At 36.6% G+C, this 26,771-nt stretch overlaps 1 protein-coding gene across 3 annotated transcripts in view; it reads right to left on the minus strand.

Moving 5' to 3' along the window:
- FLT4 (fms related receptor tyrosine kinase 4) overlaps positions 1-26,771 on the minus strand; it is a 108,663-nt gene that overhangs the window by 15,953 nt on the left and 65,939 nt on the right. For all 3 annotated transcript variants that reach the window (XM_032211829.1, XM_032211830.1, XM_032211827.1), the window contains exons 12-22: positions 23,230-23,338; positions 19,541-19,900; positions 17,310-17,456; positions 15,843-15,974; positions 15,410-15,516; positions 14,706-14,841; positions 13,982-14,086; positions 10,616-10,729; positions 9,569-9,657; positions 6,328-6,484; positions 851-945 (exon numbers count right to left, since the gene is read on the minus strand). In XM_032211829.1, coding sequence (XP_032067720.1) covers positions 851-945; positions 6,328-6,484; positions 9,569-9,657; positions 10,616-10,729; positions 13,982-14,086; positions 14,706-14,841; positions 15,410-15,516; positions 15,843-15,974; positions 17,310-17,456; positions 19,541-19,900; positions 23,230-23,338 — 1,551 coding nt within the window. The remainder of the gene's footprint in view (positions 1-850; positions 946-6,327; positions 6,485-9,568; positions 9,658-10,615; positions 10,730-13,981; positions 14,087-14,705; positions 14,842-15,409; positions 15,517-15,842; positions 15,975-17,309; positions 17,457-19,540; positions 19,901-23,229; positions 23,339-26,771) is intronic.

Genomic DNA, 26,771 nt, shown 5'->3' on the forward strand with positions numbered 1-26,771 from the left:
TGGCCTAACAGCTCACCTGGATGGGTTTCATTCCATAGCATGGGTGCAAATGTATTTCCCCACTGAAAGTCGGTTCCGAAGGGGGAGCAATGTTGACTGCAGTTTACTGGTAGGCTCTGTCACCTCATTTTGAGGATTTTGACCAGCTCAAGGTTAACTCAGCCTTCCATCCTCCCATGGTCAGTAAAATGAGGACCCAGATTGTAGGGGGGCAATATGCTGATGTGTTTATAGCATTGATCAGAGAATACTATAAAGCACTGTGGTGTAGTATATAAATCTAAGTGCTTTTGTTATCGCTATCAGGTCCTACATGTGATCTGTGCAGTGGGTGGGAAAAACAGTGTCTCTCCTTTATAACTTCTTCCTAATCTTTAAATCAGTGTTGTTGAACAGATGGCTCAACCCATAGTCAGGCCTTTTGCCAAAATTTGCATCCTACTTCAGAGCCGTTTTTGCTCTCACCCCATAAGGAAAGCAGATTTTCTTCCAGAGAGTGGAATCCTCTAACCCTATTTTTCCCCCCAAAGCTTCTCTAATTTGTTTTCATCCTGCATCAATCTGTGGTTTATTGATATTTCCCCCCAATAATAACTATCAAGAAAAGACACATGTTGAGATGGATGAATGGATGGATGGGTTCCAGCTTCTGTTACTGCTGGTTCGCTGAGGGACGCGGTGCAGAAGTAAAAAAAATGCAAGTGCAGAACCAAAGAACAAGATGGTGGCGCCGCCAATAGAACCGGTTCGGGTGCGTGGCCGACTGAGTTACTACTGACTTGGCTGAACTGGTAAGAACCCACCTCTGGATGGATGGATGGATGGATGGATGGACAGATAGATCACTTACCTTTCTAGAGGCTAGAAACTCCATTCCACGGGCAACTTGAAAGCTGTAGCAGATCAGATCTTCCATTGTCAGAGGGCTTTGCCATAAATCATCCACTGTATAAAAGTGCAAGTAAGAAGGTTACATTCTGTAGGCTGGCAGTGGAAAAGAAAAGGTTACTTTCCCCAGGCAATAGTATTTACTGTACCACTGCATTCTGAGGAGTGGGAGGATGTCCCACAGAAATCTTGCTAAATCTTATTTCTTTTGTATCTTTTTTGTATTTCAAGTTAGAAAAAAGAGTCCAATCTTTAAATGAGTTATAAAAACACCCACAGCAATGAAAGAAAACTTTAGTCCATAGGTTGCAGAGAACAATAAAAGAAAAAAATAGAAGAAGAAAGCTGCTCGGAGGCTGGAGGGTTTGTTTATTGGAGTTTGTGTATTGGAAATGGAACATTTTTTTTCTTTGCTGATTGTTTTGGCTTGGCATTGTAAGGTCTTACTGCTTGGTTATAGAGAGTGATAAGAAGGGAATCACACAGATGTCCCTTTGAAGTATATCTCTAACCAGAGAAAAGTGAAAACAAATGTTTTTGTGAATATATGTTTAATTTTTTTAAACCTTCCAAGCTAGAGCAGCTGTGTTTGTTAGCTGGAAAGAATGGCACAATTTCAAAAGCAAACAGGAATCTTGAGCTTGCAAAGATATTTTCAGAAATACAGAAATTATCAAATATATATAAGAGGTTAGACAAGAAATTGGAAGACTTAGAGCACATAACAGCAAAATATGATGAAGAAGTTGAAGATGTTTATCAAATGCAAAATGTGGTGGTTAAAACTCAAGAAATTGAAGTTGAAAATGAATATAAAGAGATTAAATTTGCTGATATTTATGGTGATTGGCCAGTCTCTGAAAATGGAAAGAGTAGAATACTTAAAGCGGAATTAAAGGGAGGGAAATTTATCCCAGAGGGCAAGATACAGAAAAAGAAAAAAGCAAAGAATCTATGGATTTAAAGAGAGAAACCTCATTAGCAATAGCATGGATAACACTACTGACAATCAAAGATAAGCTGATTAAGGAAACAGAAGAAGGGCATCAAGTTTACATGAGAGATCTTATAAGCAAGGAGTTGCTAAGAGGAGTCCATACAAAGTTGATCAAGGAGATGATTAGAGGACTGGCACCACAAATGGCAGAAGATATGAGACTGTTTTGCTATTGGAAAGGTACAGGTTGATAGATGGAAGAATATAATTTAAAACTAATTAAACTTAGTGAAATTTATTGACAATAGATATAGTTTAAATAAATAATTGATAATGTTACTAATATATACAATGTGTAGTGTTATGATGAGTATAATTGGATATGAATATGCAATGGTACCCATGTAAGGAAGATTAGAAATCCCTTTGGATTATACATAAAGGTTAATAAAAAAAGGGAACCAACTTAGATACAGCTAAAGTTTCGATTATTAGGGGGAAAATGTTATGATACAGGATACAGTCAAATAAAGGAGGGATAAGAATAACAACGTATATATAGAAATGGGTATAATATAGAAACTGGATGTAAATTTTAAACAGTATTTGGAAAGGAGGATTAGAAAACTTTGTTATTAAATATTATGGATGTTTAGAATAGGACATAAGGATTTAGTGTTAGTAGAGGATCTTAGAAATAGTAATTGAAAGGCCAGTATGTGGTTATGTATTAAACTTTGGTATATGATGGTTTATGATGAAGGATGCTTAAACAATTATAGTCAAATGAAAATGGATATATGATGATGGTGAAATGTTTAAATATATATTTGAGTTAAAATGCTTGAGTTAATATGAAGTATGTTTGTTGACTGTGGAAGAGATGCACAAAAGTCTTTTTGTAACCAATTGATACCCTTTCTACAGCATGTATAGAAGGATTGTTTGTTTTAAATTAAAAATTTTTAAAAAAATTATAAAAAAAGAAATCTTGCTAAATAGAAAAAGGTAGTGGAATAATTGGGATCAAATAATATTGTCCAGGAACAATGTTATTGTTGATTATTAGTTAGTTAAAACAAACTGGGTGGCTGACAACCAAAGAACAAAGGCATTATATGCAGGCAGGAAAAACAAGCAAAACAAAATGAAAACCAAATGAAACTTAACATTATAAAAACTTGTCATTACAACCAAATTATGTGCACACTACTCTTTTCATTCCTATCTCACCCTACCCCAACACTTTAAGGAAAAGCTAAGTGGTGTTGCTACAGAAAAGGCATACTTCCTAAGTAGTCACAGTAGAACAAGTGGATATCTACATAGGGAGATGCCATGTAGGACTTTTGTCAGGTGCAAAAGACCAGGTCCACACATGAAGGTTCAATTAAACCTAAAAGCATGAGCTGGGTAAGGCTCAATGGTATTTGGTATTTGGTATTTGGTATTTATTAATACTTATAGACCGCCCTTTTCCCTGAGGGGACTCAGGGCGGCTTACATAAAAAATGAGGGGGGGGGTGTATACAGACAATAGACACAAATAATACATAGAAGTAAAATAGTAAGCAACATTCATTCATCATTCGGGTGGGGACAGTTATCTTTGTCCCCAGGCCTGACGGGCTAGCCAGGTCTTAAGGGCTGTGCGGAAGGTCTGGACGGTGGTGAGGGTACGAATCTCCACGGGGAGATCGTTCCAAAGGGTCGGAGCTACTACTGAAAAGGCTCTCCTCCGTGTAGTTGCCAGTTGGCACTGACTGGCAGATGGAACTCGGAGGAGGCCTAATCTATGTGATCTAATTGGTCGCAGGGAGGTAATTGGCAGGAGGCGGTCTCTCAAGTACGCAGACCCACTACCATGAAGGGCTTTATGAGTGACAAGTAGCACCTTGAAGCGCACCCGGAGATCAACAGGTAGCCAGCGCAGCTCGCGGAGGATAGGTGTTATGTGGGTGAACCGAGGTGCACCCACAATCACTCGCGCGGCTGCGTTCTGGACTAGCTGAAGTCGCCGGATGCTCTTCAAGGGCAGCCCCATGTAGAGCACATTGCAGTATTCCAGCCTAGAGGTCACAAGGGCCCGAGTGACTGTTGTGAGGGCCTCCCGGTTCAGGTAGGGTCGCAACTGGCGCACCAGGCGAACCTGGGCAAATGCCCCCCCTCAATGGCACTCAAAGCAGTTGGACTGAGTTCTTTTGTGACTATGTAGGAATTCTAGGCCGATCCCCCTTTTCACTTCAGCCCTGTTGTGCCATCTCTTCTCCTACACTTTTAAAGGTGATAACCATCACCTTAAAAGCAGAGTCAGTGTAACTGATGCAGCAATGGTATAGCATAGACAATCTGAGAGGTGCTCAATACTATGCAAGTGGCCACATTTCGGACCGATGCTAATTTCTGGGTGAACTTCAAGGGCAGCTCATATAAAGCACATAATCCAAACGAGAAATGACCACGAACAAGTGCTCCAGGTACACAAAAGGGAACAATTGGCACGTAAGATGAATCTCCCTTCAAGCAGTAGCTGGGAATCTAAGGACCCAGTTCTGTACAATTTAGTTCAAATGAAAACAACAGAGCTTAAACATACATATAGCTATATGCTGGGTAGCAAGTGCAATAGTGCTGAGAACACGGCCAACCTTCACACAAGTTATAGGGCCGTGATGGCGAACCTATAGCATGTGTGCCACAGGTGGCATGCGGAGCCCTTCTGTGGGCACGTGAGCCATCGCCCAGCTCAGCTTCACTGTGCATGTGTGCACACCTCCCACCAGCCAGCTGATTTTCAGGTCTCTGCTATGCATGCAGGAGATGCACGTGCATGCGCGGGGGACAGGGGGAGCCCCATTTTGGGGCCCAGGAGGCTTCAGGGAGGCCTGCTAGGGCCAAAACAAGGCACAATGTGTGTACATGCAAGAGGGAGCACAGGGGGAGTCATGCGTCCATGTGCAGGCGACGGCGAATTGCGGGTGTGGGCACACTGTTATAGGGCATCTCTTTATTAGATATCTATCCATTAATTGAAGTAAATCTTTTATCTGTCAGGTATTAGCAGTTTAATTATGAGAGATTTAACAGCAAATAAACATGAATTCTGTCAAAGAAATTGAGACTGAATTGAGTATGTCTTTTTTTTGATGGGATGGTGGTGGTGGCGGCTTTCTGCATCTGTTTCCTGATTGGAAAAAGAAATGTATGAGCAGTCAGATAACAAAATTCCTTGCCTGCAGGAAAACTGTGTGTTTCTTTTTGCCCAGGTGCTGCAAACGATTAGGCATGGAATGATAGTGATCTTTTGAAGAATCATATATCTTTGCCATGTGACCTTAACTAAAATGGTAAATATTTTTGGAAAGTTTTATATATTCATGAAGTGACAGACAATGAATGGTGTGCCCGGAAAGATAGGAGATTGTTTTGATAAAAGGGAACTATCTCATAAAAAATATCTGGTCTCTAAGAGAGAATTGGGAGGGGTAAAGTATTAAACTCCTATTTTTGAAACAATATAAAAGAAAATATGTTTTTATGACTACAATCTAGCTTATTTAGTGAGTATGTTAGCATAATTATTGTAATTATTATACGTATCAGTGAAATTTCTCAAAGATATATTTGAATAAAATTACTTCAGCTATACAACTAGTAATAATTGTATTCATTAATAAAAACTATTATCAAACTTAATTATAAAACAGGATGAGCACAGAGGTTTTTTTGTCAATATTTACATATACTTCTATCCAAATAAAAATCTCTCTCTCTCTCTCTCTTTCTCTCTCTCTTTCTCTCCCTCCCTCTCTATCTCTCTCACCCACACAATATTTCTGTAACTGAATTTAATATATAAATCTTAAATTCACTCAGTGCTCAATATTCTGAATTTATCTGTCCCCTCCCCAGCTTAATTCTGCTCTTTTAAATACCTAAGAGATTGTTTCTGGGTGGGCTGCCACTGAAATTCTAAATCTTTCACCTCTGAATTTTGAAGACATATTTAATAAAAAATAAATAGGGCTTTCAAGGAGATATTATCAAAATATCTTGGGAAGCACATGCAGCGGGTGTGATGAAATCCTCACTCCTATTACAGGCATACCTTCATTCATTTTCATTTGATGGCATATACTATATAATTACATAGCATTATTCCCTGAAAATTCTGGGCCTTTCTTGTGACCTAATTCTTATGAAGAAAAAAATTTAAATAATGACTCACTATTTCTCCCTATCCTATAAATTGCCAAGAACTCATGCCACTGTTACCATTCACAGTGATGCTGAATAGTCCAGTTCTTCAGGCTCTTAATGTAAAATACATAAAACATCTAGTATCTTGCTTGCCCATTTTTTTCTAATATCTAAGGTTAGGATAAATAGTAACCCACACAGTTATCATTATTTTTCAAGATTTGTTAAGACCATGATTTAAGAAGCCCTGCACAATGAATTATAGTCCTTTGAAGGAAAAACAGTCAGACACCATTCTTTACCTTCTTGTATGAAATGTGGAGATGATGCTGTCTGACTCTTGTTAATTAGAAGTCTATTAAAAATTGCACTGTCACGGGTGCAAGACTGGCTTCTTTTGTCTGCTCGAACTGCTTCCACAATGGAACGAACTTGGATGCGCAGCCTTGGGGATTTTTCCTGGGAAGACAACCAGATGACAAAAGTTAGCATAGCAATAGGGCTTAGATTTAGATACTGCTTCATAGTGCTTTATAGCCCTTTCTAAGTGATTTACAGAGTCAGCATGTTCCCCCCCTTCCTTCCATTCCCTTCCCTCTGTTCTGTTTCTTCCTGTAATGATTTTTCTCCATCCTCCATGTTCTCAGAATCTGTTGGATATTCCATCACAGTTTAGTATACTTGCCTTGCATGAAGAAGATTGAATGACTGTAATAGCAATCGCAATAGCACTTATATACTGCTTCACAGCCCTCTCTAAACAGATTACAGAGTCAGCATACTGTCCCCAACAATCTGGGTCCTCATTTTACTGACCTTGGAAGGATAGAAGACTGAGTCAACCTTGAGCCAGTGAGAACTAAACTGCTAAACTGCAGCCAGTCAGCAGGCAGCAGAAGTAGCCCGCAGTACTGTATTCTAATCACTGAGCTACCATGGTTCATGCTTATTAGGAAGCTAATTATTCAGTGATTCAATCAATAGGGATATTTCTTCATATTAGATCAAACAGTCCAAACACATTAAACTTTACTGAGCAGATAAAAAGGTAAACATGGGAATAGCAGATATACAAGTCACAACACAGATGAGCCATACAGTTTATAAGGTGGGTGGTGAAAATAAGACATCCCTATTTGTATCTTATAGTACTTATAAATGCCATTCATAAGCCCAGACAAATGGGAAGGGCTGGAGAAATACCTAGTGACCTATTCCAATTATATTATTATCAATAAGTGGTATGCTACAGACTTCATTGGCAAAGAATTTCAGCTGGCAGAATCCAGGAGAAAAACGTTTTCTGCTGTAATTCCCGCCATTTGGAATATTGTGCCTCTCGAAGTGAGATCTGCTTCCACCCGCTTGTCATTCCAAAAGACCCTGAAAACCTTATCTGGCAAATGGCTTGGGGGTGCCAATGGGATATCCTATTTTGAATGTGGTTAGTAAAATAGGAAGACTCCTCCCATGGCTTATTTGCATATTGGTTTCTTTTATCTAATTTTTGATTCATTTTAATGTGTGTTAATATTATATCTTTTAATGTTTTTACAGGTCTTACTGTTTTATATTATGTTTTCATAATGTTATAAGGCATCCAGAGTTGCTTGACAGTGAAATGGATACCGTATAAATTTAATAAAAAAATAAAGTTTTGTGGGAAACAATTCAGAGAAAGGTTTGACTATAATATCAAAGGTTGGGTTTCCAGGGAAGAAAATATCAAATGTGTTACTGGGAAGACCAACGGGTTACAAGTAGTCTAGGAGATAATGAGACAGCAGCAGAAATCCCCTTGAAGAGCCTGAATGCTAATAAAGCCTACGATGAAAGGCACCATCTGTGATGGAAAAAAATGAACAAGGCTGTATGATTGGAATTGGAGTGTGAGAAGTATGAACCCTGGGAAGCTGGATATCATCCAGAAAGAAATGGCTAGGATCAAAATAGCCATTCTTGCCATCAACTGGACTGGAAACAGTGACATTCAGCTAGATGAGTTGACAGTATCCCATTCCAGAAATGACAACATCAGAAGGAATGGAGGAGTACTGATAACAAGCAAGAAAATAATCAAATAAGTTGAAAGTTTCCAAATAGTAAATTACAGTATAATGGTGGTTTGAATCAGAGCAAAGCTTCTGAATGTCACAATTTCCCAAATAAATGCACCTACAGATGCATTCAAAGAAGAAATGGAACAATTGTATATTAACATTTGAAAAGATTACAGAAATGCTAGATAAAGTACTTAGTATTTAGTATAAACATTATGGAAATTTCAACCTCCAAATCTGAGAAAAAGCAGAAATTGTTGACAGATTTTGTTTAGGAGTAAACAATGCGGTAGGTGATCACTTGGTGATTTTCTATCAAGAAAATCATCTTAGGATCTCCAGTACATTATCTATTCAACTATCACACTATTTATACACATGGATTTCACCAAATGGATTGTATAACATCGAAATCAATTCCACCTAATGAAGCAAGGGTATTGGATTAGCTGGATTTTCTTAATGATCACATGATTTGTTTAACCACTGTAGTGACTCCCTTTATGCCATCGTAAAATAGTTGTAAAATTGAATCCCATCACGTGGTGAGCACCTTGACTTATTATGAGCCAATTGTAATCATAGGTTGAGGGATATCTGTACTGTGCACATCTTACACAGAAAACAGTATTGAACAAGGAGATATTAGGCTTCACCAAGCCCGTGATATGACTGGAAGCTTTCCAAGCTAAGAGTACCTCATTTTATGTTGTTGGTTGGTTGGTGTCTCATAATAGTCATGTCCTGCAATTAAATTGCTTAGCTAAATCAGTTATGGTTTAAAAAAAGTGAGGTGGCAAAGGATTGATATCATAAAAGAAGAAACATTAAACAAATTTGTACAACATCAGAAAGAATGGAGAGAGCTAATCTATAAATCTCAAATTTGACGAGCCTAAACAAATGAAGACAGATACAGAGGTCCATCTATTCCAGTCTCCCTTTTTGCAATGCTGACTTCTACAGGCCTCTGGCAGGACACCAACTGAATACGGGGAGAAGAATCCCTTTCCATTGTTGTTCCCATGCAAAAGACATTTAAAGACATACTGCTTCTGATTGAGGACATGGGCAATTTAGAACAGTGGAGCAATAATAGAAAAAAAATATTTGTGCATTCTTCTTGCTTTCAGAAGCCTTCCTACTTTGCCCTGATTTTCTCTGCCAGAACTCCAGTTTATGAAAATCACAACCAGGGAAGGCAATTTGGAAGCAAAAGTTATGGTTTCTCAATGGAGAAACATCATTATTATCATAATCATTATTTTTCCAACAGGGCAGTGTCTTCAGTCACAACTTATGTCCTACCATCTCCGTAGTTAGTTTCCCATTCAAATATCAAGCCACAGTGACAGGAGACTTTAAATAAAAGTTTATGCATGCAGCATATTTCCAATATCATTGCTAAAATTTCTTCAGAAGATCATCACCTTCTCCAAAAATAGGGATTAGAAACAGTGCTAAGAAAACATAAGTTGCATACCCTGTAAGGACTGAATCCTTCCCGTTTGGTTCGCAAATAATTGGAGAGGTTTCCATATTTGCAGAATTCAACAATTACCATGAGGGGACCTGCGAAAGAAAAACCAATGGAGAAAGGAAGGAAGGGAATTGCACAGAAAGTGTCAATCATCCAGTTCATGTTGTTGGACTTTCGCTTCTCATCCAAGACGTTTGTTCAGTTCAACTTCTGGAACTGAAGAAACTTCTTGGATGAGAAGCATAACATTTTCAAAGGAAAAAAAAACTAATAAGGCCTAGTTGCCTTTCAGAAAAAGCATCTTTGGAACACAGAAAAAGCTATGAACTGTAACCATCCTTCAAGGGGTGGCCAGTTGGTTGAGTTAAATATTGGCAATAATAATAATTATCAGCAACTCTGCAGAGTTTCAATTTCAATGATTTATTTACAATGTTTATATAGCTACCCATTTTATGGCAACTCCTGGTAGAACTTTATATCTAAAGGAATTGCTTTATTGGTGAATACAGCAGCGGTTCCCAATCTTTCCAGCTTGGCTCAGCCCGGCATGTGTTTGAGTGGCAGGTGCACATGTGTGTCCACAGCTCCATTTGGGCGAGTGGCACATGCGTGGTCTCCACCCATGTGAATGGAGCGTTGCACGTGAGCAGAGTGTTTGCGCTCGCACACAAAACTCCACTTGCCTAAGCAGCAGGCACTTGTGCTCGTGTGTGAAGCTCCACTTGTGCAAGCAAAGGATGCTTGAGCAGAGATCGCTTGTTCTTGCCCACAAAGTTTCACTCACACAACATAAGCGCCCCTGCTCATGTGAGTGGAGCTTCACACGTGCACGCTTGCACATTTCTTCCAGCCCAATTTTGAACAGATCACAGCCTGATAGTGGGCCACTGTCTGGGGGTTTGGGACATCTGGAATAGAGCACACACTCCTGCAAATCTGCATACGTGCAATATTTGACATCAGAACTTGTGCTTAATCAACAAAAGTATTTGTAACATTGCTTTTATTTTTCCCATTTACCCCTCAATATTGACGAAGCATATTTACCATTAGGTTTTGTGCAAGCACCCAGGAGATTTACCACGTTCAGATGGTTTCCGATGTGAATGAGGATCTTCAGCTCTGACATGAGAGCCTTGTGCTCACTTGCAGTAGCTCCCTCTGAAACAAGTCTAGCTTCAGTTATACGTGTCAGTAATAGTCCTTCAATCATTCAAATTTATATTTAAGTTTCAAATGAAAAGATTAAAAACCCTCTACATTACATAGGGAGTACAATTCATTGTAAACAAAAGAACCCTCTCTTCATGCATCCTGTTTTTAAAGCAGGTCTTTGCAACTACATGCAACCTGTTGAATAAGATCATTTATTTATAAAGATATTGTGCTGGCACAACAAAGCCTTTTTTTCTTACAAATATTTTACTCTTACATCAGAACCTTAAAAGCACGTATTTGAAACTAAGCCCGCTCTATGAGTTGGGATTTACTTCTGAAAATAGAGAAAATAGAACACTGGAAATTCACCATAGCACTGAGATCTGGTAGTTATATACTGCAGCATAAGTTAATAGAAATGTATGGAAAAAAATATAAGTAGCATACAGTGAAGACAAGAGCTTTAACCCAACTAATAAAATTATTGACTTAAAATCTATTTTGCTTGCTTTTCATAATTACAAGTGGACAACCTCTAGTGACTACCATCAAGTAACTTTTTAAAATAACATCATTTCAGAGCCAAAGTGCTCATGCACTGCAGCTTTTTGGCCCAATTTGTCTGGTAGAAAGTTACAGAGGTAGCTTCACCCACTTTTGGTTCTGATTCTGAATCTAGCCACCACCTTTGCTAATCCTCCTAAGTGGATTTTTCTCGTGCATCAATGACTATTCACAGGAAAAAGTATTTATGCTCTCATTACATAATACTGCTCTAATGATAAGTTCCTTAGACCTGAATGGGAGCATTACTACCCTGAGATTGTTGTGCATATCTTTGTTTCAAATTTATAGGAGAAAATAGGAACATTTTACAAACTTCCATAAAAATTAATTAAGCATGCAAATTCATGATATTCTCAGTGTAAAACCTGTTTGTCCCTGGGCTATAAAATATTTTTAAGAAAAGATTTACTGTAAATTTACTTACTTTTAAATTAAGTACCAAATGCATACAATATGGACTTGATCCACTATTGTCTCATTTTGAATTTTTTGCTTTTAAGTTTGTTAATTGTGATTTGGGTAGGACTAGTACAGTTTAAGGTTGTGAATGTGATTCTGAATAATAAGCCAATACTTTACAATCAATGAAGCAATATATAATTTTACTCTTTTATAAGGGAAGGAATGTGTCATCCTGGATTTACAACCTTGGCTTAATGATGTACAGTCATTTGCTGCTTATGAACTGAATGTATATTAATGTAATGGAAAGATTGATCACTATTATTCTGTGTGATTGAAGTTTAATGCTGTGTTTTAAAACTGAGTTGTTTTCTATATATATCTAATAATAAAATTCTGAAACATATTGCTTCAGCTTAAGGCCATGATAAATATATTATGACAACTCAATACAGGGGCAGCTATAAATGGATGGATGGACGAATAAATTGAAATGATTACTTCAAAATCTAATTCCATATCAATACTATTTATAAAGACATCAAGTTTTATCTCAGATCTCTATGACTCAGTAGCAATTTGCCATCATTTTAGCTTTACTTTCAAATCAAATCTAATCAAAACAATCTTTTATTATGTTTGCAAAGTTAGTCATCAATTATAAATAAACATTATATAAGCTAACACGTAAACACCTGTAAAAGTTTGATTTAATTTTGGAATATCTATCTATCTATCTATCTATCTATCTCTCTCTCTCTCTCTCTCTCTCTCTCTCTCTCTATCTATCTATCTATATATATATATATATATATATAAAACACACACACAAACACACACACGGTACATTAACAGAACAGAAGCTCGGAGTAATTCCTATATTGCTCCACAGCTTGGAATTCTAACTATAAACTCTAGGACATTAAAATAATAATTCAAAAAATATTCTGATACACACTGAAGCAGATAGAATAAAAACGTCTTCCTGGATCATAAACTAGCATTGCTGGTAAACAGTACTCTAGTATTTTTTCCAACAGCCGCTATACAAAAGATAGCACTTGAATCTGAGCAAGTCATAGTGTCCTACTGAAGCAGATACTAATACTGCAAATACTGAATTGCAATACATCTTATTTATTTTCAACAACTGAAAGATACAATCTTCGATCATTGTATCAGCATTTTATGATCATCTCTAACATAATACATAATATTCAGCTCCTACTGTAGCTCTTTAATACTAGGCAGGGACTAAGCACTAGGCAGTGTTACTTTAGTGCAGATTTTGGACTTAATCCTCTACATCTGTCGTCTCCAACCTTGGCAACTTTAAGACCTGTGGACTTCAACTTTTGTAATAATCACAGCAGTAATGCAGGCAAAGATGAGGATTTCTTTCACAAAAAAGCACTCAAAACTCCTAGAAAAATTAGAAGCACCACAGCAAGGAGAAAAGTAACCATCTGCTGACTTTATCTACAGTAGCAATAACACTTATCTAATTTCATTGGAACAGCAACAATTTCTGTACAGTGGAGGGAGAATATCTTTAAGACCAATCTCCAATTACTAAAAGGCCCTGATTCTGTTGTAATAGCTATTACTCAATGCCTAGCCCTTTGAAGTATTTTCCTTGATTTTTTCCCTATCCTAATTCACACTGAGGTTAGTTTTAGAATCCCCACAGAGAATTAAAATAAATAGAGATGTAAAAGCTGCAATTTAAAATGTTAAGTTGATTAGAAAAAGCTGTTAGTACTTTCAAGTGCCTTAAGCCTTTTTATAAAATGAGATTCTATCAATATTCCATTATAGTACTTAGGGCTGAAGACATTAATCAGTTGAATTAACAGCTAAGCTACAAATAAGATATTCTGTTCTGCTAATTAAAAAATTAAAATCTCTTGTCTCCAACCAACTTTCCTTCATGTTTCTTCTTTTTACTTTTAACCTGCAAACAATTATTTCCGGTAGTTTTGTTTTTTATGGAATGGTAGTTTTTTTTAATGAAATGTCCACTAAAATTCTCATTTGTTTGCTAGATTTCTAGATTTATCTATATTTCTAGATTATCTCACTGGAGACAGGCAGACATTATTTTAGTCCAGTAAGGTCAGATTTGTGACTTCTCTTGACCAAAGCACAGTTGAACATTCAAGACATGATGAAAGATTGTTAAAATCATGGGAAAATTGTCTTCCACAGACAATTAGTAGCTTGATGGATATTTCCAGATAGAGCACCAATATTCTCATATTTATAGAATTCATTTATTTTGCCTACCTTTCAGCATTTTAACTGCCACAGTTTCACAGCTATTGCTTTTGTTAATTCCAAATGCAGACGCTTCCATTACTTTCCCAAAAGCCCCATGGCCCAGGACTTTACCTGGAAAAAAAAAGTAAAAGAAAGGTGCAAAGCAGGCTTTAAAAAATCCAGAGTGCAATTGGAGGAATTTATATAACTATTCACAATGACTTGAATGAGACTCAAACAAAACAGGAAATCGAGGCAACAAAGAAATAAAGGTATGAAAAGGAAGAGGAAATAATGGCATTTTCACCATCTACAGGTGGTGGTGCCTTTTCACAGTAAGGGTAAGGAGAGGAAGTGAGAAAGAGGCAGTGTCAACAAAGCAAAGGAAGGAACTTGCTAGCTGAAGCGGGATGTCATGTCTTGTTTTTGAAAAGAAAATACAAGAAAAGTGAGGGATTAGACTGGAAAAGGTGGCACTTCAATAACTGCTGTATATACCTTTGAGTAGATCCACCCTGGCTGTATGCATACTGCATACACACACACACACACACACACACACACATACACACACACAACCTTTGAATAGATCCACCCTGTATGCATACAGAACTGTAGATCCTATGAGTTGCTGTTACAATACAACTCAACTTGCGGTACACGCTCTTATCAGCAATCGGTATCCCCATGATTGCTAGAAAGTGTTTACAACTATTCCTCTCTCACCAGCAAACCCAATGTTTTTGTGTACCTAATCGAAGTCTCTCCCGAGGAAATTCCCATTTGTTGGAATCATAGGTCAGGTATTCACATTGTTCTTCCAAAGGGACTTCATTTGGATTCATGATAATGGAAAGATAGCCCGTCTTGATATCAGCATGAGCAGGCTGCAACACAAGAGAAAGATTGTGCAAGACTAGATTGTGGTCATTTTGCACAGCGCCTGTGACATTGTTTAGTTTTCTTCGAATCCTGATCCTTGACACTGGCTCTGCTTGTCTTAGCAAAAAAAAAATGGTTCTGACACCCAGTGGCTCTAAATAACATCTGCTAGAAACTGATTCATTGTGAGAAACTTTTCCCCCTATTAACTGTGCTACACTTTATTTATAATAAAACAAACAGCATGGGCAAATGAAAAAGTAGGGATCTGTATTTGGTTCTTTGGTTCTTTTCCACAGCAAGGCCAACATTATTTAATCATGGCTGCCAGCCATTCTTTTTCCTGATAAAAAGCAGATAATTTTTGCCTGAATAAAAGTATGACAGTACTGGAATGGGACTTCAGAAATGGTTATCCTATGTTATCTTCCACAACAAGATGCCTTTTCTGCTTACATTTCCCATTTAAGAATAGTAAAATATTCATCTGATTTGAAGGTTGGAGCTGTTTGTGATTGTTTGCTACTACACCAAATCAAACTTGTTAGATGGAGGATGGAAAAGAAGCCTTACTCTCTTGATATTACAGAAGATGAGGATCAAGAGAATCCAGAAGAAGATGGCAATAACCCCAGTTCCGATTAAGATTACGATTTCCACATTGGTCCTGTCATCTGAGCCTATAGGTGGGGAAAAACATGGACAAAGAAATAGAAGAACGGTTATAAACAGGCATATAACTAATCAAGTATACACACAGAGAGAACCAATTCACAGAAAAAGCCAAGGAGGAATTATTGAGAATTTTCTGTATTTACTTTTGATTGGGCTAGTTAGGATTAACTTTTTAGGATATAAAGGATGGAGAATGAATTTCGTTTTACTGCCCCAGTATGGCAAAAGGCCTTCTTTCCTTCCAAATTGTTTACCTTTCTCCTGCTGCTGCTTTATTTCCAAATACACCACTCTCTCTATAAAATCAGACGACTGAAATTAGTAATAGTACCTTCTACAGAAACAGAAGCAGAGGAATTCACACAACCTTTGGCATTGCAGACACTACAAAGGTAAAGACCAGCATCTTCTTCTCTCACCCTTTGGATACTGAGCCTCTGATTGGAATCTGCCAAGTCAATCCCTGAAACATGGAGGAAAAGAAAGATATTCAGCTATGTATGATAAACCTACACCAGTCCTTTTTTACCTCCATTCCTAAATTTATATACTATTCAAGCAGCTGATTCTAAGCCCCAATGGCCATTGTTAGACCATTATTTGTTTCTTTGTTTCTTTCTTTATTTACTTATCTATCAAGTTTATATAGCTGCCAATATCATGAATATGACTTTGGGTGGCGTACAATAAAAACTGAACAATTGAAACATAAGTATAAGTAAAACCACGGGAGGGTATCTTAATACTTTTTTTACCCAATGCAAGTAAAATCTTTTAAGTCAATTTAAATTTCCAATCTGTTGTGATTGGATAATAAGTTTTTGTGTCATTACCTGACTTTTACCCAGGTTTGGGAAACACTGCAATTGTCTATTTGGTATGTAACCACAACATGAGTAACTGAGATAAAACCTTATTATCATTAGTAGTAATACCGTAGTAATAGTAGCAATAGTATTATCCTTATAATTAGCACTTGGACAGTTTTAAAACCATATGTTCCCATACTAAAGTAATATCTATAAAACACTAGTATCTATCCATTTGAATGTAGTCAGGAAACAATGCATATAGAAGATAACATGCTTTTTCAAAGAAATAGTAATATACATGTAATAAATTACATTTGTAACGTGAGAGTCAACTCTCAAAACAAGCTGAAGAAGCTGCCAAAGCAAGAATAAATGGAATCTGGATTTTGCATCCAAAAGAGGGGCTCTTTTTCAAACTTGGTGCAAATCTATTTTCTGTTTTGCTTAAGAATTTAATTTAGACCATGTACCTTGAAAGCACCAGGTTGGTGAATGCTGCCTTTATGCATGCAAATAGGTTATTTGGATTGCTTCCCATATTTCAAGCATGGACATTAATGTGTTTGTAGGAAAGAGAAGGTTCAAAGAAACCAAATAAATACTTTCAGAGTTGCCTGTTTGTTGCTTGGAGGTATACACACACACTTCATAATAATTTATAATTGTTTCCTATATTTTCAGACTCTGTGTACTAATTAAAGAAATTTTTTTTATAAATTGTTGTATAAACCTACAGGTATATGTGAACTATTTTGAGGATACACTGCAGCACCAGGTGTCTGTCCGTTCATCCTTCCTTCCTTCCTTCCTTCCTTCCTTCCTTCCACCCATCCATCTATCCATCCATCCATTCATCCATCCATCCACCACCCACCCACCTTGAATGGTTTGAAACTTTCAAGTTTCTGCACTTCTAGTCATAGCTGTGCAAGTATTCTATCTACACATGTTCCATTCCTTAAACCCATAAAACCAACCAGCTATACCTGAGACTTTTTCAACCAGCTTTTCATCTTTATACCAGTTGATGTTTGGAATCTGCACACCGTCCACCTTGCAGCGCATTTCTATAGAATCACTCACGTTCACCAGGATGTTTGACAGGTTCTGTTTCAACCTGGGCATCTCTAAAGCTGAAGCAATGATATCAAAAGAACAGAGATAAAATGCAAGAAATGTGAGAATAAAGAACAAGTATTCTGTATAGTGGGAGCTGAACACTTCCTTGAAGACAGCATGTAACAAATAGCTTAAAAAGTAGGGGAAAAAAAGAAACTTGGCCATGGCAAATCAAAGGAAAGATTGCTGTTAATCTATAAGAAAGATTATGCTTGATCCATTGCTCTTGTGCCATTTCTAGTATACTATGTGATAAAACGAGGCCAATTAAAGTAATTTTCAGGTGATCAAGATCTTAATTTGCTTTGAAAACCAGTGGAAATATAATCTTCTTGAACAGCATAACAGGTTGGATTCTTCTAATAATCTGTATAGTATTTTTTTCCTAAAACTGAAATATCTGGTTCTAATTATCCATGCATCATTCCCCCAGCACTGTTTCAATCTCAATATGTAATTTTTCCTCTCCAAACACTTCTGTTATTTTTTTTTTGGGTGCCTGTAGTTTCTGGGCCCATTCTGTTTCAATCTACCATGTTTCCCCAAAAATAAGACAGGGTCTTATTTTCTTTTACCCCCGAAATAAGCCCTTGGCCTTATTTTCGGGGCAGTCTTATTATTTTTGAGATGCAGGAAGTGGTGAGCATAATCACCTCATGGCTGCTGATGTCTTGCAATATTTTCTGGGAGGGCTTATTTTCAGGGGAGGGCTTATTTGAGCGCATGCACACAAAAGCCTGATTGGGCTTATTATCCAGGGAGGTCTTATTTTCAGGGAAACAGGGTATTAATTAATAGTAGCATTATAATTGTTACCAATGCAAGTGGCAAGAAACAGAACCTGTTTTACAATATTTTCCCTTATGTCCTTTTTTTTCCAAATTTGCAGGCAGGAAATCTATGGTTGCTCTTTTTTCATTGCGCATCTACCCAACTCCTTAATATTAAACATGATACAATATCGTTTCTAAAACTGCATTCCTGCTTAGTTGAAGTAAGCTAAAAGAGCAACATGAATGGATAGAGGAAAATTAAAAATTCATTGGATTCTACTGCACACCTAATTGTCTATTACCCAGCTTTAAAGAAAATCAACATAAAATGGCAATTTCTTCCCCCCCTGCAATTACTGCCCTATAGATAACCTGTAGCATGTACACATGCTATAAATACAAATGTTGAAATACATGCTACATACTTCTCTCTCACACATGAATAGCATCAATTTAATGACAATACAACATTAGCTTTCTTTATAAACATGGCAAATATTGCACCACTTTCAAGGTTGGTGATTTCTTAATATAACTGTTGACTCACATTTTCTAAATGTATATTTTCTAAATGTATGTTTTCTAAATGTATATTTTCACCAAGTTTTTTTCCCTTTAGGATTGTTAAGCAAGTTCGAATTATGTTTTGGTGAAGCAAAACTCTGGCTTATCACTAACATTATCAATGAAGTTATTGTGCTTTAACTAAGCAGGTAAACATGTTAGCATTGTGTTAGTATTAAAGGAAAATAAATATCTGTTCACAATTCTACATAAAAACATAAGGGCATGGGTGGCATTTCTTCTTATGAAATAAGATTTGAATAAGAAATTTAAGAAATCTGTTACCAAGCAAGTCTCCTCAGAATAATCTGAATCCAAATGACTGCCAGTGCATTTTGGGAAATGGTAGAATTCTGGACATTTAAGATCACATCAACTCACAAAAGCACCAGAACTGCTTTGAAATAAGGAAGGAGACATATTCTGTACTTGGACAATGTTTTATTTGTCATTTCAGCCATTACTTTTTTCCTCAGCATATCTACTGCTATGAGGACTCAGATTATTTCCATCAAAGAAAACCTACTCCATCTGCCTCAAGTCTCCAAAAATCATCTATGTTCCATAAAGAAGTATGTGGCGAGAAAGATCTATAACTCAAAGATTAACTTCTGGTCATTTCAATTCAGAATAAATCTGATTGATTAGAATTATTTACAGTGTTACCCTTGTTTTGCATTAGTCACACATGCACATTTCAGTGCATCTTTCAGCACAACAAGGTTTTCCACTATCAAATTGACTTCCTCAGTGGTCCTTACCATGTACAGAGATATATCTTTTGTGGCAGTGTTTTTCGTTGTTTTCTCTATTTTGCACTTCACATACATAGTCTCCTTCATCTTCTAGAGAGATACTTGGGATGGTGAGTGTCAAAGCAGCATAATTGGAGTTAGGTTTGAAATTCAATTCGCCCTGCAGCTTCATTGCATAATGGTGGACATTCTTGCAATCCAGGACTAGAGGGTTGCCCTCTTCATAATTTAATCTTGAGAGATTGAGCCGGTACCACTGCAGGTTTTCATAGGTATAGTTATCAGCATTGCAACTTAGTCTCAAGTCTTGTCCCTCAATGGGCTCCTCAGAAGGCTCAGACTCAATTTCAAATCCATTTGGTATGGCTGCCAAGAAAGCAAGGAAAGAAAACAAATATTCAATCATTAAAACAGATGTGGCTTTACAGATGCTAAAATGCCTGTTTCCAATTCTGCTTATACAACACTACTGCCCTTATTTACTTTGGGTTATGTGTTTTACAATTGTAGCAAATCATTTAGCATTTTACACATTTATTTTAACACACAACCAACCAAAGATCTCTGAAATTTGGGCCTCAAATATTCTGGTTGCACTGTGGCTTTGCTTTGTACACACACACACATACAGGGAGGGGGGGGAGGGAGGGAGGGAGGGAATGAATGAATTGTGGAGTCCTTGGTGCTCTGTGAACTTGGTTGTTTGCTTGGACATTTCATTATTCAAGCAAGTAATATCATTAATGCTAGTAAGTGTAGGGTTTGCTTCTTGTTTATATACAGTAGATTGCTCTGCCTGTCCTTGATTATTAGGCTATTGTCTATTTAATTGTTTGTATAGTATTAATCCCACCTTATCTGGGTATTAGGGAACAAACCCCACACTCATTAGCACTGATGATTTTTGTCAGATAATTAGATGTTTACAAGCAAACAGCCAAACTCACAAAACTCCATGGTCTTGTTGTATTCGGGTCTTTTCCCATGTAAGATTGAGATTGTCTTGGCAACGTTTCAGTGAGGTCTCACTCGCCATCTTCAGGCTGGTGTTTTTGGCTTAAAGTGTGGCCAGAGCTGTCGTCTTTCTATAAATATTGGTGGGGGTGTGTGGAGTGCTGGCGTTGTTTCAGTAAGTGGACTGATTGGATGTGTGGCTGTATCATGATTGGTAAATTGGTGCTAATTGGTGCTGACTGTGTATCTGTTGTTGTTTTGTGTTGTAATGGCCTGGGTGGTAGGTGAGGCTCATTTGTTTACAGGGCTGGTTTCCAGATGTCTGGTAGGCAGGAGGTATCGTCACGTTTATTCATGTTGTGGGTGTGTTTCTCTATTTTGATAGCTTCCATAATTATTCTCTTGCTGAAGTGTTCAGTTTTGGAGATTAACTGGTTCCTTCAAAATTAATTTCATGTCCTGTAGCTTTAAGGTGCTGGAAAAGGGAGGAAGTTTTTTCTTTTTTTCTGACTGCATTCTTGTGTTCTGCGATGCATGCATTAATTCTCCTGTTCGTTTGTCCTATGTATGTTGCAGGGCAGATTTTGCATAGTGTTTCATAGACTCCTTGGTTTTCTAGCTGTATTATGTCTTTGGGGTTTCTTAAGATGTTGGATATTTTTTGGTCAGTGTTGAAGGCTGTCTTGATATTGTGTTTGTGGAGAATTTTGCTGATTTTATCTGTAGTGCCTTTGATGTAAGGGAGGAGGGCGATTCCATTGTCCTGTTCTGTGTCTTGGTTTTTGGTGGGAGTCTCCTTTTGGATTAGGTTGGTAATTGTTTTTCTTTGGAATCCGGTGGAGATTAATACATTTGTGAGAGTGTGTAATTCAGTTTTCAGGTGGTCTTTGTTGGCTAGCCGTTTGGTTCTGGAGATGAGGGTTTTGGCTACAGAATTGATCTGTGCAGGGTGGTAATGGGATTGTCCGTTTAAGTAGTGGTTGGTGTGTGTTTTTTTCCGGTAGATGGTGTGTCCTAGGGAGCCATTGGGTTTTTTTGTAGATTAGGAGATCAGAACGAACAGAGAATAAATGCACGCAGGAGAATAAATGCATGCATCACAGAAGACAAGAACGCAGTCAGAAAAAAAGAAAAAAACCTCCTCCCTTTTCCAGCACCTTAAAGCTACAGGACATGAAATTAATTTTGAAGGAACCAGGTTAATCTCCAAAACTGAACACTTCAACAAAAGAATAATTATGGAAGCTATCGAAATAGAGAAATACCCCCACAACATGAATAAACGTGACGATACCTCCTGCCTACCAGACATCTGAAAACCAGCCCTGGTAAACAAACGAACCCCCACCCACCACCCAGGTCGTTACAACACAAAACAACAACAGACCCACAGCCAAATCTACGAGATATATATACATACATACATACATACACATACACACACACCACACACATTCATTCTCATCTGTCGGAAAGACAGATTTGAAATAAATGATCCATAAACAACTCTAATCCAGGCAATGATGAAAGAATTACTATGATTATATAGCTACATCTTCACATGTTGAATTCTGTGCTACTAAAGGGAAATCAATTTACAGGCATTATAGTACAGATAAATAGTTCAGATTAAAATCAAGCCCTACTATCTCCTTCATTCATATAACATGCTTATCTCAAATCCTAATTATCAAAACACAGTGATTATATTCACGTAACACTCCATGTCCAAATTTCAGTTATGGCTTAACATGATTACCTGCTGTGTTAATACAATGGCTAAACTGTACTCTAAAACAGAAACCATTAAATCACATTTTAGCTTAGCTTAATGGTTGTGCAAACTGCTATCTGTCTGTCTGTTTTACATTTATTCCATTTATAAGCAAATATGTTTTCTGGATGTCCTGTGGATTCAGTGAGCAGAATTCAAAAGCTCAGGTTCTAAAATTGGAAATATGCAGATTCTGTTCAATGGCAGGGCACTAGGTGGTGCTACTGTACCAAAAACACTTGGGAATGGGCAATGCCAGCTTTTTAAGATAGATAACCTGAAAGTGTATATGTGTTGATAGGAGGGCAAATCTTCTCTTTCTTTGCTCTAAAACATCTCTTGATTTGCTTTTCCACCTCACATGACTTTCAACATATAATGGCTTAAATATTTTGTCATATTTTTGTTCAGATAAAGCACTTTAAAAACTCAAACAGTGCAAACTCAAATATATAGATTTTTAGTTTTAAAATAAAAATTTCAACAAATTTTGATTTTGATAATGATTTGGACTAGCAAATATTAAATATATGTTTTAGCGCTCTGTATTGATTAATTACAAAGACACAATACCAAACATACTTTGATGAACAATTTCCATTCAGTGCAGAGATGGTATTCAGCAGGTTCTGACCAGTTCTGGAGAACCGGTAGCGGAAAGTTTGAATAGTTTGGAGAACCGGCAAATACCACCTCTGACTGGCCCCACCCCCATCCATTTGTTGCCTCCCGAGTCCCAGCTGATCAGGGCGAAATGGGGATTTTGCAGTAACTTTTCCCTGGAGTGGAGAGGGAATGGAGGTTTTACAGTATCCTTCCCCTGCCATGCCCATCAAGCCACGCTTACAGAACTGGTAGTAAAAAATTTGAATCCCACCATTGATTCAAAGGTTTCAAAGAGATTAAGGAGTCCTTAAAATGTTATATAACAGGTTGTTTAAGTGAATTCTGTTTTTAAGATACTCACTTGTTACATAAAAGTAAATCAACCGTTCATCACGACCTACTTTGTTGGAGGCTACACACTTATACATGACAGAAACATTGGCTTCTTGGATGATTAGGTTGCTGATGGTCTGAGGAAAAAAGAATAACAACATGAACAGATTAAAACATTTTTTTATCCTGCCTTTATTATTGTTTTTATTTTATTATTTCATGTATTATTACATTTATATACCCCCCATCTCTCGTAGTGATTCTATTATGCTTATAGTATAATAAAAAGATAAGAAAGAAAACAAAACAATTAAAATTAAGAAAGATCAATAAAGGCTAAAACACCAAGAGGATGGCCAACATGGGGTATAGATCTCTCTATCTCATCAGCCATCCTCAACCTATTATACCCCTATTGGGGCCCCAGGTTAACTAGCAGAAACCATGTCTAAAGGCTCTTTCTGAAGGCCAGGAATTTATAAAGAACTCAAAGGGGCATCCATACCTAATAACTCCTTCCTTCTCCAGTTTTCCTCACAACAACAACTGTGAAGTGAATTGGGCTGAGAGAGAATGACTGGCCCAAAGACATCCAGCTGGCGATCATGACTTTCCAAGTTTTTAACTTGGAAAGATATAGGATTTTCACCCATCCCTACACATTTTCAAAGAATATTACTATCCCAGTAGCTCTTCTTCCCTGTGGAAAGTTGCGCAATAAAATCATGTAATGTTCATGGCCACTTGTCCACACTATGGGCTGTTTCTTTTATCTTTGCATTCAGTTTCATTGGACGTGTGCTCAGTATGAATATTCTCCATCAATCTGCTGCTGCTAAGATGCTGCTGTTGCACTGATATAACCTCCTCAATGAAACAACAAAATCCATTCATAATTTTTTTTCTATTTACAGAAGAAGATTTAAGAGGGAGAGACATCAGAAAATTCAGTCTTTTCTTCTTAAGGAAAGATTACAGATCAAACACCTTCATCACAGCAGGCGAAAGAACAGATGAAAAACATGTGATGTCTGATCTTGACTTCTGCATTATATATAGATTGGTGGGCAGATTCAATATGTAATATAAAATAGGCATAATGCTAATTTAAATTATAAATATAATGGTTCAGGACATATCAACAAATAGTAAGTTCTGACATAGCCAACTATATTAATATTAAATTGGATAAATTTCCATTGGAGATTCAGGTGGATAGGCACATTGAACAATATCTTCTAGATACAGAAGTTGTATGAATACCCTAATGCAGATAGGTGCCAGAGTTTAAATAACAAAACAATTGTAATTAGTTAATAAGACAATGGATGCTCACGATGAATGCATAACCTGGATAGCTGTAGATTATTCTGTACTTCTGAGATAAAACTGTGTTTCACAAATATTGCCACATATTGTTCTTAACTTCTTCACATTATTAATGAAATTTGAAAAGTTTTAAGTTCAGCCTTTTTTGTTTTTTCATTATGTCTGTCAACAACTGGAATATAGCAATTAGTGAATCAGAACTCCTGTTCAGCATTTCCAAAAACAACAAAAGAATGGCTCTAGTGAGAAACATCATACTTAGTCCTAGCATCGTGCAGTTATGAAAAAGTCCAGAGAATGGTCAGGAAATTCATGAAATTATTAAACCTACTGAAGTTTTGTTCCAAAAAGCATCTAGAGGAGACATTGCTTGGAACAACTGTTGAGGGGAAAATATTGTTTTCAGAAAGAAAATAGTTTTATTGAAAATTTTATTGAAATTAAAATTTATTTAGTGTATAATAATTGCTTTCTTCTTGTCAGCCTCTCATTAGCCCTTCAACAATTAAACATAATTACACACTTTCATAAACAATACAATAAAGCAAAATATCTGCCTGATTCATATGCTCATTCAGTATAGTCTGAATGAAATTTTAATATATTTTGATCTTTCCAGAAAATACAAAAAAATTTAAATACTCAATAAATCTTTCCTAATTAATTCTGTAATGCATCAAAATTTATTTACTTCGGTAAACATTGATAAGTGTAAACAAAAATTACTTTAATGGAGAAAACTTTTTACTATTCTAGTCATGTCTAATTCAACAGTGGTAATGTCTTAAAGGGACAGATGCCCATTTTTTTATTTTAGTACTTCTTATATTTATTAATTTTTTATTAGTAATAAAACATATTAAAATGAATTACTTTTGAATAATAGGAAAAGAAAATAGTTTTGGAACTCACAGATTTGCCACATTTTTTTTAAAATGGGGAAACATTGAGATTATTATTGCTACAGTCCACTAATTATTATCAATTTGTTAAATTTATATGGTTGCATCCCATCACAAAATACACTACTCTGTGCTAACAGCACTTGAAAACAGAATAAAAGCAATATAATAAAATTATTTGAAGGATAACCTGTAAGCCAGAAATTTACTCTCTTTGTTTCCATTCTTCCAAAGAAATATACCTTTCATTACACCACACTAATAAACATATCTTCCTGTATACTACAGTATTAGCAATGTAATATAATTCAAAATAAAACAATAAGACTGGAAAATCTACATAGTAATAAAATTCTCTTGTTTGTCTGTTTATAAACTTCAATTAGGCAAAAGAATGCAGCCTATGGGAAACAATTTTCAAAGCAAATTGGACTTACTTAAAGAATGTGTTCCAAAATCCAAAAAGGACCCATTACTCTTGTGGAATTGAAATCTGAAGGAACTTCAAACTTCAAGCATTGATAAACCTGTGACCATTACAGATCTGGTGTGCTACCATGGTAAGCTGTGATCAGGTGATTGTGATTTCTAACCCTGTCAACATCCCACAAGTAAAGTCAGTGGGGAAGCTGGCAGGAAGTCAAAAGTTGATCCTGGTCTTACCGTTTTTCCCTCCACCTGTGATCATTCTGTTTAGGTAAGGAAACAGCTATGAAAGAATGACCTAACAAGTCATGGGTCATCTTGTTAAAACTTAAAAACAATTGCAAACTAATTTTGGCCAAATTGTTAAAAATTCTTCTTCCTTTCTATTTTGTAAAAAAAAACCAAACACCTAAACAAGTCCTACCAAATTAAGAATCCCAAAACAACTTTCCCCACAAAACCTAACACGAATGTTGGAAAACAACTTAGATCATCAAGCTATTGCTAGAGGTTAGGTGTAAACTTCTCCTTTCGATATCATAAATTTTTTAGAGAGTGCTATGCCTCCAAAGTCCTAATGTCTTGCTAAATTACAAATGCATGGATCGGAATTTCAAGATATTTTCAAATCTGATTCTTTTTTCACTTTCTGTTGGTACAGGATTGAAATGTAGATTATACAATGTGCCAGATAATCATTTGGGACAAATAAAAAATTGAGAAGAGAAATGTAGCAAATGGCTAATCAAAGTAGCATTTCCAAATCCACTTCTTTTATTCTTCAGATAAACTTTGGAAAACTTGGCATAAATCAATCTGAATTTTACTTGGCGTAATTCAAATCGAAGCAGAACAAGAACATGGTTCTTTCCTTCCTATCATCATTTCTCACCTTTTTGTGAAGAATTCCTGA

This window comes from Thamnophis elegans, chromosome 2 (assembly GCF_009769535.1).
Source record: "Thamnophis elegans isolate rThaEle1 chromosome 2, rThaEle1.pri, whole genome shotgun sequence".
In the NCBI taxonomy this organism is placed as follows: domain Eukaryota; kingdom Metazoa; phylum Chordata; class Lepidosauria; order Squamata; family Colubridae; genus Thamnophis; species Thamnophis elegans.